Source organism: Scomber japonicus, chromosome 2 (assembly GCF_027409825.1).
Source record: "Scomber japonicus isolate fScoJap1 chromosome 2, fScoJap1.pri, whole genome shotgun sequence".
NCBI classification, from domain to species: Eukaryota; Metazoa; Chordata; class Actinopteri; order Scombriformes; family Scombridae; genus Scomber; species Scomber japonicus.
This window is the reverse complement of record NC_070579.1, coordinates 34,748,245-34,762,591: the sequence shown is the minus strand read 5'-3', so window position 1 is coordinate 34,762,591 and position 14,347 is coordinate 34,748,245. Positions and strand designations below refer to the sequence as shown.

Genomic DNA, 14,347 nt, shown 5'->3' with positions numbered 1-14,347 from the left:
CACCTGCTCCAGTACATGGAAAACAGCAACATGTAAACTGTGCTTTAATATGTAATAAAGGTGAGTGACCACTGGGTGGCAGTGTGTGATCATGACAGGAGAAAAAGAAGTGCGGTTCTTTGAGCGGCTGAGATGGAATGAGAGCAGAAAAAACCCCAAAAAACAGTCTGTTCATCTTTGTAGAACTGAGCTGTGCCTCTACCCATGATGCACTCTGTGAAACCGAGTTTTACATTGTGCTTTTCATTCTGACTGCAGCTGTGACAGGAAGCGCACCTGATCCTTAAAATAGAGTTCAAGGTCGAACATTTGAAACATCAAAATTAAGCATTTTCCACTGAAACAAACAGCAGAAGAAATAGAAATAACATACATACTAAAGCCCAAACATCACTGCTAACTAACAAAATCAAAAATATTTAAAACATGACCTGTACGTGCCTGTCTACTACTCCTGGACTAATCTCAGGGGGTGCAACATAGATGCTTAAAGATGTAATTCCTTGCCTGAGGGGAACTATTACATTAGCTTTACTTAAAGATTTATGGGGCACTTCACGGTTTAACTGCTTTGTTTTGCCCCTTTGGGATTGAAATTAAAATAATGTTTAACCAACTGGGGGGGATACAGTGCCACCAGGGTCCATTAAAAGAGGTGGCAACCCCAAAGGGAGATTTACAGCATGCAATATATAATAAATATAGATTAGAGAAGTGAATAATGTAGGAGTCTGTAGGAATTAAAGCTCTCAGAAACTGCTGTGTGTGTTCTTTAGAGTGTTTAAATAACAGTGAGACAGTTAAAAGAGGTTGTAAATGAATAATTATTTAAGATTATCTATGATTAGTCAGTGATGAGGTCAGAGGTTGCATGAATATCTAAGAGAGAGAGAGAGAGAGAGAGAGAGAGAGATTCTGTGTGTTACCATTCATTGGGACCCATTCTCCTGTCGAAGACACGTACAGAACCGTCACCGAGACCGGCGACGATGAGCGAGCGCTGGGAGTCACATGACAGGCTGGTCACACAGCTGTCTGCTCCTGTCGGGATGTCCTGGTGGACACACAGAGCAATCCCCTTGTAAAGATTCAATTCTAGAAACCTACTGAGGTAATTTGCTGTTACTACGCTCATTTCACATTTAACGGTCTTTGAAATAATCAATCATGTGCTCTGTTGACTGTTGGCTTGTTTGAAGCTGGACCCAGCATCAATATGCAGCCACAGGCAAGGCTGGGCTATTTGTACTCGTATTCAGTCCATCCATCAAGACAGTGATTAGTACACCGAGGACCATTAGACGCGTAAAGTGAAGGAAAAAAGAAAAAGAAGAAATCACACTAATGGTGCTGGCATAGCCACAGATTTCCATTAGTTTACCAAAACATGAAGATACAGTTCAGTGGTGAAGCAGCTAAAAACCACAGACATGATTTATTCATGTTATAGTATCAGCAGAGTTATTTGGGCTGTTTTGGAGGAATATTGTAATAACACAGTTTTCAGAGTAGCTCCGGCCAAAAAGACAAGTTTGGTTTTAATTGTGACATCATCTGTTATGCACTAATATTTAGACTGAGGGTACTGCTTCACTGTCAATCGGATGTTAAATTGCAGCATTTTAAAGGTGTGAGGTGAAGTGAATATTTTTGTTTGCGGCAGTGGCTCAGGGGGTAGAGTGGGTCATCCACTAATCAGAAGATCAGCGGTTTGATTTCCAGGTCCTCCAGTCTGCATGATGTGTCCTTGGGCAACATACTGCACCCCAAATTGCTCCCGATGTCTGTGCCAACAATGTATCAATGTGTGAGTGAGAGTTAGTTTCCTCCTGATGAGCAGATTGGCACTCTACGTGCTAGCCCCTGCCATCAGTGTATGAACGTGTGTGAAGAAGTATAGTGTAAAAAGTGCTTTAAATGGTTGAAGGTTTAGAAAAGACTTTATAAGTACAGTCCATTTACTAATTGCTAAACATTCCTCTACATTATGCATTCATGTATTTAATGAGGTTGATTCTGACAATGATGAAGTTGCAGAAAAATACCACTATACTGTGCAGCTGTTCATTTGCTGTTTTAGGTTGAATGCTAATGCTAACTTCTGGCAGGTTTAAATTTGGATATATTATCATGCCAGTGTTAGTTGAATTCTAGCACTGGCATGATGACAAGCTCAAATTTGCATGTTTTTATTGTGTGTTTGATTACACTACTATTTATGTCATTTTGTACATGTTAGCATGATAACTTTAGCACACAAAGCATTAAGATGAAAGTTCACATACAGGGTTATAAAAAAAAAAACTAACATGATAAAATAAGTCACAACAGAATGGTGGGCAGCGCCTTATTAGGGGTTACAGTCTAGCTCTGGAATGTCCAAACTACTCCATACAGGTTCATGTAGCTGCAGGTTTTCATTCCAACCAAGTAGGAGCACACCAGACTTAACTCATTTAATCAACTGATCTCAGTTTTCAGACAGTTGATTAGTCGAATAGCGTACTCTTGACTGGTTGGATCAAAAACCTGCAGGCAAATGACCCTTTATGGAATCATTAGATAATACGACAACAACACTTAGGAGAAGTACTGTATGTGCCTATAAAGTTTATATATGGGCGTCTCCTTCACTACTTACTGATATTTACTGACCTTTCTGAGAAAGTCACACATACAAACAGACAGGTGCACTGAGTACCTGGACTTTCATCTCTCTGTCAGTGTCCCAGATCCTGATGACTCGAACATCTCCGGACGTCATGAGGAGCCCAGTCTCCTGCTCCCAGTCCACAACCATGCCTGCACCTGCAAAACAGGATGACACAGTAGTTCCAATGCACAGTGCAAACACACAAACATACATGAACACGTGCACACTCCATGAAACATACACCAGTACTGAACAGATTCAATCCAAACATAACAGAAGGTGACTTTTTAATCAAATTAAATCTGAAACAAGCTTCAAAAGCTGGCCAAATGGCACACATGAGCATAAAATATTTAATTACTGGAAATAATTTGCATACAATATGTGAACTGCCGGTTTCATTTACTGTTTTTAAATGAATTTATAAGTGAACCTTTACACACACACACACACACACACAGCTGTTAAACACACCTAGCATGTGTTTATCTCCGTAATACACAGCACACACAATCTGTTGGAGGGTTCAGTAGGCTTTTGTTGCCACATGTAGCGAGTCAAATGAAATATTAGTGCTACAGCTCACTGCACCACTGTGTAATTAATAAATACAGTACAAAGGACTCAACAAACACAAGTCAGTTTATTAAATAACATAATTTTGTAAATCTGCATATTTAAAAAAAAAAATTCTCTAATTTTAAGTGTAAAACCATGGGCTTCATGCAGATGGAAGCGTAGTTCTGTATTTTGCATCGTTCCCATCAAGCTGACCACTGGGAGATGCCAAGGCTGACCCTGGAACTGAGCCTGTCAGCAGATTCTGGCGTCAGTGATTCAAATGGCACACAAGTGAGAGAGTGAAGGGGGAAGACGCTGAAGACAGCAAGACTCTTCCTCATATGTTGGCAGTCACAGCAGGAATCAAATGAGCAGAGCCATCTCAGCCACATTAAGGCCTGCTGGCTCAGTGATGGCTGGCGGAGGCCTGTGACTGCAGCCTAAGGACATCAGTTTACTTCTAACCAAGTATTTGTTGGATTGTTGAAAAGCCTCTGAAGCCCTGTCTACCTGCACTGTTCTGATGTTTGAATTAAGTGAGCGTTGCCCAACAAGTTTTGACGATCCCGCCCACTTCATTGGGATTGACCAGGTGTGCAAAAGTCAAGCTTTTTATTCATTATTTAGACAACAATTTTTTTTATCACTATTTGTTTGTCCGACAGAGTTAGCCCTTCTCTTCATTTGTGTGATTCATCGCCTCTACAAGCAAAGACCATGGGCAGTTGAAAAAAATCATCACCAAAGCAACCCACGTCATTCTTCAACAAACTACATGACTCTGTGACAACTCTGTGTTTTAGTTAGTATCTGTAATCTTGAAGGCAAAGAAACTACCCAGCAAGGATCTTCTTCTCCACAGTGATGTTATTTGACAAATGAATGCAGAGCCTCCAAACACATTTCAGCCTTTTATTCAACCTTTTCCAACGTCTAACTCCTTTTCTTTCACTTAGCTCGAAATTCCTCCATGTCTTGCAAAGTGCTCACATCCCACAGAAAATGTTCGGTCGATCTTTCAGGTCTGATGGTAGACCTTTCACCCTTACTTATGAGTGTGGCTTTTCAGAAAAGGTATAAACACTTGCCTTAAGATGTGGTCTGATGACCCTTTGTACAAACTACTTTTTCTCTAACATACTAGTGGACCTGGTTTTATGTGCACTATGCTGGGTGTCTGTGTGGCCAACACGTGCAGTCAATGCAGGTGTAGGTGTGTACAGTCCATGTGTTTCTAAATTTCGTCTGTGCACAAATGTCCACATACAGTATAGGTATGTGAGGACCCTTGAAGACATGGGCAGATGACAAAATTTACCTGTCAGAAAGGTCATTCTTTAGTTTGGGAAAAGCAGTTTGACTACATCATCTTAAGTCAAAACACAGTAGCCTTTTCCGCAGCTTTCAGATGCATCTAATAGGTGGGCAAAGGTTATTTTGCACTGATCTTTGTGTCTACCCAGTGTTGTTGAACTTGACCATCAGCGGCAGTAGGAAAATGACATTTCCAAGAAGCCACGCAGCTGAGAAGAGTTCACATGCTCTTTTGATAATGGAAGTTTGTGTGCTGGAGGAAGGAGATAAGGAAGCCAGGAGGTACTCCAGAAAACAAAATGCCCATAAACATCCCCTGTCTTTCTCTCACTAGGATACTTTTACCAGGTGGTAAGGCAACAGCATCCTTCTATCTCTGCTTGAAACTCTTCACGGCGTGCTTCATTTCCTCCTTCCTGTTTTTTCACAATCAATAACCATCTTCAGCTCACCCACCTGCTTCAAAGCTGCATTTTTCCCTCTTAATTGGCTCCTTTCAAACAATTCTGAAGTAAGATAGAAGGATGAAAGCTCCATTACTTTTCTCACAGCCTTTCAGAACAATAGTGACTATGCGTATTCAGATCCTTTCCCGCTGATTATCTCCTCAGTGTGCCTCCCTTCATGAGTTGTGACTTAGTTTAACTCTCCTCTATTGAACCATCTGTACCGGGGCTTTCTACTGTTCCACTTGGCCTGTGTTGTCAGGAAAACCCGAGCCCCATGTGGTGGCTTCAAATCCTCCATTGTGACGTCAATGGGACCGCTCAGGCATCACGACATCACACTGCCGGTTATGTGAGCCCACGTGGGTGGATAGCATGCGGGGAAAACCACCTCACGGAACTGTGCTCAGTCAGCAGCACGTTTGCACAGTCGCTTGATGCTGGTTCATTTCAGAGGCAGTGAGAGGAAAGGAGGCATTCCCTTTGAAGCTGGCAGCTCCACAATGAGGAAATGTGGGTTACAATGAGAGGGAGTGGAGAACGGAAGATTTCCCTATTCACACACACAACTGCATGTACTTCCTCTACAATAAGGAGCTTTCTTAAGACTCTGATTCAGTTTTTTCCCTCTACTCATTATCCACCCATGTTTTCCTACATAAAAAACACAGTGTTTGTGCATGTGTACAAGATCTCCAACTGAGTACTGCTATGGCCAAACTGGTTTTGTGTTGAGGCTGGATTAACCTGCTGCAGGCCCTGGTCCTCTGTCACTCTTAGGTCTTACAACTATTTTGACCAAGGGCAAGATTTAAGGATAACCCGGATGTGTCACATTTCAGATCTCATTTTGTAGGTCTGGCCATTGTTTCTATCTGTGATAATAACTTACTCATAAAACTGCTGGGATGTCAGAACTCAACATTTTCAAAAAGAAATAAACCCAGACAAGAAACCAAGCAGTCAGACAATAAGAGAGGTTTTAAGCTATCTGGAAGAGAATGCCAAGGTTCCCACTGTAAACATCCAAAATCCCTTCAACAAGTGACATCACACCCTTCATACATACATATGCCCTAATCCCTTAAATATTACTTTCTGATTCCTGAACAAAATGTCAGTTAATGAAAAGGCAACAGATTAATGCTACTGTAGCAAAAAGTCAATTAACCTCATTTCTATTATCAAATAATATTATACATTTTTCAAACTCACAGTCTTACCTATTAGATAATGGTCAGTCAGCAGTAAACAGGCTAGCAGATAGCCTAGCTAACACTGGCTACCACTGAAGTCATCAGTACATGCATGCACAGTATATGCAGGTCATATCGGTGTATTGAGACTCTCCCTCTTGTGCACACAGTTTCCTGTGCTATGAGAAATTATAACCAACGTGGGTGTGTTCATCTTCGTTTTAACTCTAGATAAAATGGTTTAGATAATTTGGATAAACTGTTTGTTAGATTAAAATCTGTTTAATCAACTGATTTTGGTTCTTGTCATTGTCCTGGTGATGACACCATGAATATAATGTTTTTAGTAGAAATGACTGGCGATTCAGGTAGTAATGAACTACAATTATCTTGAGTAATAAAGCAGGTGCCATGACATGTCAGTTGACATTGCACTTTGATGGTGTGTATTCTCAAACAAGTTTTCCATTAATTGAAGACGATCAATATGTTGACTCAGTAAACCAGAGGCTTTGGAGCATGTGGAGTTCTCAGATCCCAGGGAAGTTTCCCTTTAGCCCAGTTCAGCCTTTCCATTAGTCTTTCAATCCTTTCCATCAATCTCTCTGGCTCTATATCCACCTATCCACTTCCTTGCTTATCCTAATCTTACTTCATCTCTCCCTCATTATTTTGTCCAACTGAATCCTCTGCAAGTCCCATCAAAAAAGTTTACTGGGAGTTCAGGGGGTCAGAGCTCACAAATCTGCAACCTCAACCCTGACCCTTCAGCTTTGTCTCTTGTGGTCATCACCTCTGAAAATGGGAGAAAAATTTGCCTTAAAGGGAACCTTTGTGGGCCTGACTGAGTCTTAGTTACCCACACAGAAATCAATACGTACATGGAGAATGGAGATGGAAGATGGAAGAGCGGAAGCAAGGAACTGTGGGCAATGCTTCCTTGGTTTTAAACCGTACCACCTTACAGAGGTGTGGGTAGCTTCGCTGTATATTCTCTAATTATGCCTCTGCTCTTTTTGTCTGTGCAAAAGAGTTGAAATGTTTTCCCCCAATAACGATATCAAAAACAATAATTATATTGTTAGGTGGATGGCTTTCCCCTTGTTGAATCTTCGACAAGGGTAAAACGAACTAGTTTAACCACCAGAAACAGTCTGACAGCAGTGGTGGTAGATCATCTTGCTCCTGTGCCAATGTGCCAAGGCAATCCCTAATCTGTTCCTTTGCATAAATATCTTTCTTTCAATCCTCTCATTTCTCTGTGGAGAAGGCAACTTCCTTTGTATTCTTACTCTGCACCATTATCTCTAGTGATGGACTAGCTCTCCCACACACTGCAGCTCATTAAACCAGTGCGGCGGCCTTCCTGGTTCTTCTCTCCCTCAGCGTTTTCTCCTCTCTTCCCTTCATCCTGTTTGCTTTGAAAAGGTCCTCCAGGACTCCGGTAATAAACCTCCTCTAGGTATTCCAGGGACTTGCCCGCCATCATGACGTTATATATGGGAGTGCTCTGACTGGCAGGACACTTCGCTTCCATGGCATTTGTCTAACATTTGGATGCCGGTCCCTGGCATTCTGAGAGGTAAAAAGCTTTGACCTGCCAGGTTGATATAGACCCGGTGAAATGAGGCATAACCTCTGTGACATTAACACTTACTGACCTAATTATGGTGGACAGGAGACTACCCCTAATTTCTCAAACTACTTTGCATAATTCACAACAGGGGAGTCCTCCAACAGCTGTGAACAGAGCCTGTCATTTTCAGCTGCTGCACACAAAGGCCAAACTTGGAACAAGCTTTCAGGGGACCTTTCATAACCAATTATATCACATTATAACTTTATGTCATGTCAATGTCCTTATAAAAATATAGAGCAGAAGATCATCTTGTGTCTGTGACGGATACTGTGGGTGCTCTGCACTTCCGTAAGGTTGGCGGACTCACAAGAATTCAAAAATGAATCACCTAGATCAAAGCAGAAAGACAATGAGATATCCTAACTTACTCCCTTGAATGGCTCAAGATCCCAAAATACTGGATCCCACAATTCCCATAATGCAACTCAACAGCATCATTTGTTAGACCTCAAGCAAGGTGAGCACAGTCCACAATGTAAAGCTGATTTTCTCTTAGGAATGTGAAGTCTTAAAGCCAGTGCTGAGACAACCCTGATAACAGCATCAGGGTTGTTTTTTGTCTGTCCAGAGCCTCAGGAGACATTATATAGCTGCTTTTATAAAGTAGTACTAACCATACTGTAAATTGATTGACATTAAAGAGCTGTTTGTACATGTTTTCAACAAGCTCTTCAATAAAAAAGCATTATTCAAGGTTGTCATCTTAAGTTTAGTTTCACTGTATTAAGATAAACATTTTGCTAATGGTGGTTTGACTTCTCCTGATGGTTTTAGACCTATCTTCCCTCTAAAATCCCACTTCTATACCATCATGTAGGGGCAAACACGCCACTGTTGTATATCTTCTTGTTGTTATTTGTGCCCTACCATACACTGAAACCCCTGCAGCAAACAAAAGATATGAGTCTCCTTCAAGACTTTTTGTCTCATTTTCCTGACACTTCCAAGTCATGTTTCTCTTCCAGCTCCTCACCGAGCCCTCGGTTCTGGATTTAGCAAATTCCCAGAGCCCCGATTTTAACAAGGCACCAGGCAGCGGAGCCAAATGTAGAGCAGGACACAGCGTCTGCCTCCCTAAAGCCAAAGAGACGAGGGCTGCCCTACTTTCACTTATGCAGTCAAAAGAAAAGGGACAGAGAAAAAGAAGGATAAAGGAGATAACATATCCCTAATCATGAGCAGGACTAAGAATGAACAAAGGGAGGGATGGAGGTAAATGAAGAATGAAAAAAGAAGAAAGAATTGGAACGTTATTAACAGTATGTGGATCAGACTTTAATTAGATCGGCTCTCAATCTAATCTGCAGAGATGTAAAGACTGTGTTTCACTCCTTCTGACTCCACAACAAACACTGATTACAACTCAAATGTGTGTAATGAGTATCTGTGTTTGTATTTTGTTGTGCGTGTGATTGCTACTAGCCTGAAATAAATATGATTATGACCTTCTTTTAGTGCAGTCTCCAACTTTTTGATTTGTTTATTTTGTCTCCATCGAGCCTTTTTCTTCCTCTTTATTTTTCCATTTGATTCACAGCCATCTCCACTATCAATCTCTCTGCCTGTCCAACTATTTATCCAACTCTTTTAACCCTCAATCTGACCTTACCTCATAAGACATCTCCCACTTTTAGCCAGAAGGCACTTCCCTCTTGTTTTTGCCCAAATCTCTCCTTCCCCTCTCTCCTCCAGTGACATTCGTTGCATACTAATGCAACAGCAGCTGCAGGAATACTTCTCAAGTCTGTGCCAGTCACAGTCCCCTAATTTCACTCATACCTCTGGAGTTTAACAGGCTGATCCCTCTGGTGAGACGAACTGGGTGGCTCTGTGCTATTAAAATCACACAGCACCGTCACACTTCCAATCAAACACTGACACCTGTGGGACCAGCTTAAATTAGTGTAGTTTTTTTTAAAAACATGAGAGAGGCCATTTTAAGGTGAAGATGAGTAATGGGAGCAGTGGCTGTTTGGAGGACGAACTTGACCTTAACGAAGGCAAAAGCTATTTACTTCTTACTTACTTTAAAAGTGTCTATCTCTGTGTAGTTTTGTATTTTGATTTCAGCCAAATACCTAGGTGCAAATTGGCTCTGCCACCTACTGTTAATGAAACCCGTATTCCCCAGACAGTAACCAACGTCTACATGTAGCTTAGCAACTGTCAGCATGCATAGCACCTCTGATGAACTTGAGATTCCTACACATGCTGAAGCAGAATGTGTGAGGCTATAAGAGTGACACTTGGCATTTTAGTGTGCTTATCTACTCTAACGTATGCTACAATAGTAAACATGCCCTACTAACTAGCTTTCCCCCATACTGTGCTACCCTCAGTAGTAACAGAACATTACTGCAGCGGCTAAAGAGCACATCATTAACCAACTACACTGTAGTATTTTCCTACTGTAAAGAGGCTGATCCTGGATCAGTGTTGCCAGATGGGAAATCAAGTGTGCTTAAAATTATTGCATTTTGAGAACTATTATGGTATGCATGTCATAACCAAGAGAACAAATAGATGTGAATGTGTAATGACAAATGACTTTCCGACACCGCCTACAAATCTGCCACATTGTTAAAAATAAAAAGTTGGTGACGTAGTTACATAATGTGTAGAAGGGGGTTGTCTTTCAGGTCTCACTCAAACAAACATGTCCCATCACTGGAAACAAAAGCATAGCTGTTCAATAAACTAAAGCCTATAGTAGAATACAAGTTGTAGCGTGGTCAAAATCTACATGGAAATTAAATGAACATGCTTATCATATCAGCTCAAGTTCCATATAGCCTACTATTGTGCAATCTTCAAATAGATTACTCTATGTGTCTGTTACACTATCGGCCTGATTCAACACTCATTTTCTTTACCTTTTTCACATGTATGCAGCAGTAAGCTATCTCTAGTGCAGACTCTCTTCAAATGAGCGAGCCAGCCAATCATGCTTGTTGGGACGATGAACATCCACCGTCACAACAAGCATGATTGGATAGAAAGAAGTCTTGTGAGAAGAGTTGTTTTACTATCTCGATGTGTTGGGAAACTTATAAAAATTAGATTGTGTTTTTATAAATTGTGTGCGTACTAGTGTTAGATCATATATTACAGGATGTTTGGTATTATTGGTTGTAAATTATACAGGCAAAATTATCGTAGATCTAGCAGTGCTGATGCTATCAGAGTTAAGGTTGTGGCTCTGTCTGGCTTTTAAAAAAATATTTGGTCAAGTTTGCCCTCAGCAAACCCCAGACAGCGTTATCTTCCCCACATACATTGGTCCTCATCCTACAAGCCTTTACTCTTCTAACTAAATGTCTGATGTTACACTGCTCCGCACAATACTTAAGAAAGCAGGAATAACTAGCTCTCCACTGCAGTGTAAAGAACACTGTGCTGTTTCTTTATATGTCTTCTACAAGGTGAGAATGTTGGCTTTTTGATGGGGAATGAAACTTTTTGTGTAATATCACGTATCAGCCATGAACTGCATATTTGAGGGTTCAAGTTATAAAATGAGTCAGCAGGGAAATATTAAAAAGCCAGCCGGAGACAACGTTTTTTACTGACTCATGGCGCTAACGTTAGCTTGATTAGCTAGTTAGCTACACGTAATAGCGAAGTTGTCATTTTCGGAAAAATAGATGGCGGCTGGCTCTTTCTGCCTTTGAGTTCATTGTTTCAAAGTTACCAAGAATACTAAGTGATAAATCTCATGCTGTTATTACTGTAAACTGCATTTATGAGAACTGTCTCTCCAGCTTCTAGAAGAGGTCTTGTTAGCATAAGTAGAAATACAGAACTTCAACTTGTTGTTTCTTAGTGAGTTTTTCTAACCTCCATGTGAGTAGCAGGGATGGAGTGACTGAGCATCACTGGACAGATGGAGTGATGAAGGAGTGGTGGTGGTCAGGGGAATAAAAGAAAACAGAAAGGAGGCACGCTGCTGGCTGTTTAGTGCAACACCTTGGCTTTGGGATTGAGGGAGTAGTGAAAAAAGAATGGCCACACTCACCTCCTTGCTTACTCCTGTCAAGATAGATGGAGACCCTTCTGGCCAGACCTGCGAGCAGGAGGGGAGAGGGAAAGGTGGGGGCAAACGGAAAAGGGCAGGAGGGTGGGAAGGAGGGAGGGAGGAGAGCGGGAACGCAACAAAGCAAGCAACAAATTAGCAAGGACCCCTGTGCATGCAGAAAAACGCATTCACACACTTTCATGAGTAGACTCCACACACACACACACACACACACACACACACACACACACCAACACCAACACCAACAGCAGAGGGATGAACAAGGCTGCTGTTTCCCACTGTGGCGTCTCCCAAATGACTAACAGTGAGACGCTGGAATCAAAGTATGTGAGGAGAAAGACAGAAAAAGACAGAGAGAGAGAGAGAGAGTTGCTGCCCCCGCATTACAAACAGAGGCTGTGGAAGATGCACAGGGTCCCCAACCTCCAAACACACAGAATCCCAAATCCCTTCACCGCAGGGCAAAAAAAGCAGGCAGGAGGGTGGAAAGCTGCTGCTAGAGGACTTTAAATGGTGTGTGTATGTGCTAAGAGCCTGAGCAAGATCAATAGTAACCAAATATTTACAGAAATAATTTAACTAGGCATGAAGGTGTGTGCGGTTACAAGAATCACCATATATCCATCTATGTAATGACATGAAATGGCATAACTGTAGCAAGATTTATTGCTGTGGAGAGTGTACGTCATTGGGAAAACTGCTTGCTGCCTTGTTCAGCCTCTCTCTCTCTCTCTTTCTCTCTCTCTCTCTCTTTCGCTCTCTCTCTCGAGGAGGGGGTGCACAAAACAATATCAAAGGACCAGCAAAGTAACAATAAGCCAGACAGTCTGAGTTCAAGGAGATGATGGTTCAATGATGAAAAACGGCACACAAGCATGTCATTGAAGGACAGGGACGAGATGAGTGCGGACAGGTTGTATAGGGAATGGAGTGTGTGTGTGTGTGTGTGTCAGCATCTCCATGAAAAAAACAAAAAAAAAAAACATTCCCAGTCTGCCTACAGAGGTGGAGCAGGTTTTTTGGCAGCATAAAGACAGACTCATGTAATATTTTATCAGATCTTTGCATTATTAATGCAGACGAGGCGATGCTAAAAATCTCAACGATTCCAAAACAAACACATATAATTATCATACTCCAGCTGAAAGACGTTCCAAGAAATGGTAATAATATTATAATTAATACTGGGCCGGGAGGGGAGAGGGGCGTATGTGTGTGTGTGTGTGTGTGTGAGTAAGAGATGCAGAGACGGGGAGTTTTCAGATGATTTTGAAGTTGCCAAGTTGAGAAAAAAAATTATATTTGAACACCACAAGCTGAAGCCGGACTCTTCAAGTAAAACTTTTCCAGGAAAAGATCTCAAGTGGGTGTTTTTTATTAAAATTGATGCCTCCGCTGCAGACTGAATGTAGTACCTATACAGCAACTGTCACTAACGACACATCCTGGATAACAAGCACACCATTAAATGTTAACGTCTTAGTGAAAACCAGGCTGCGGCTTGCTGTGGGGGAGTCCTCTGTAGAGGATGAGTCTCTCAGGGCCATTTGTGTCGTGAGAGTCACACAGACAGTGATGCTAGTTAAGTGTGTCTCCTCTCTGCGGGTCTCTGCGGAGCTTCGGTGACTCTGCGGCTTTGTAATTATGGAGACATATATGTGTGTGCTCGCAGTGTGGGGTCCACACCTCTGCACAGATAACCAGTCAGCCCGTCACTCATCCTGACAGCTCTGCTCTCGTTACTACCAATTAGCCAAATGTGGGTCTTATTCTATATGAGATGCGCTCTAAAAAACACTATCTGAAAGCTGTCCACCCACGTGTGCTCATGCTAAAATGATAAAAAAAAAAAATTCAAACATACAAAAGGTAGTTGATTTTGCATTTATAAAATATATAAAGTATTCAGAAAAAAACAATAATTCCTACGGCTGTCACGCTTTCCCCAAAAACATTCATGACCCAGAAACTTTGGCTAAGAAAGCCCTGAGGCAGAGCGATGGGAATGTGGGGCAGTGGAGAGAGTTAAGAGAAAAAGAGAGATAGAGTGTATATGTGTGTGTGCGTGTGTGTGTGTGTGTGTAGGTAACCTGACACAACAAAAAAGTGGGTGGATAACGTTGACAAGTGTGTACTGAGGGTGTCAGTCCTGGTTCAAATATTTGCGTTTAACTCTGCCTCCCAAACTACGAAAGTGTGCCAACACAGAAGGTAAACATGGCAGCACATCCACCCAGTCTGAGATTCTATTCACATAACACTAACCACCCTAAAAGAATGATTCATCTACCTGTTACATTTTATGATTAATGTGGGATTCCTAACTAAAAGAGGCTTTGAATGTAGGCTTCTAAACAGATCTTCAGTTTGGTCAGGTGTGTAAGATGTGATGATTTGGCATGTGTCGAGAGGGTAAGACAGGTGGAGCGGACAGCAGGGGATGAGGTTGCTACATTAGTTTTGACTGATGGAGCTAAATGCAGAATCCTGACTTAAACCTGC

The 14,347-nt window shown here is 41.7% G+C and overlaps 1 protein-coding gene across 3 annotated transcripts in view; it reads right to left on the bottom strand.

The window, feature by feature from the left end:
• The window catches only part of rptor (regulatory associated protein of MTOR, complex 1), a 171,455-nt gene that overhangs the window by 3,354 nt on the left and 153,754 nt on the right, over positions 1-14,347 (bottom strand). For 2 of the 3 annotated variants that reach the window (XM_053328466.1, XM_053328473.1), the window contains exons 30-32: positions 11,825-11,872; positions 2,702-2,808; positions 927-1,054 (exon numbers count right to left, since the gene is read on the bottom strand). In XM_053328466.1, the coding sequence (XP_053184441.1) occupies positions 927-1,054; positions 2,702-2,808; positions 11,825-11,872 (283 nt within the window). The remainder of the gene's footprint in view (positions 1-926; positions 1,055-2,701; positions 2,809-11,824; positions 11,873-14,347) is intronic. The other variant, XM_053328482.1, reaches the window with a different exon arrangement.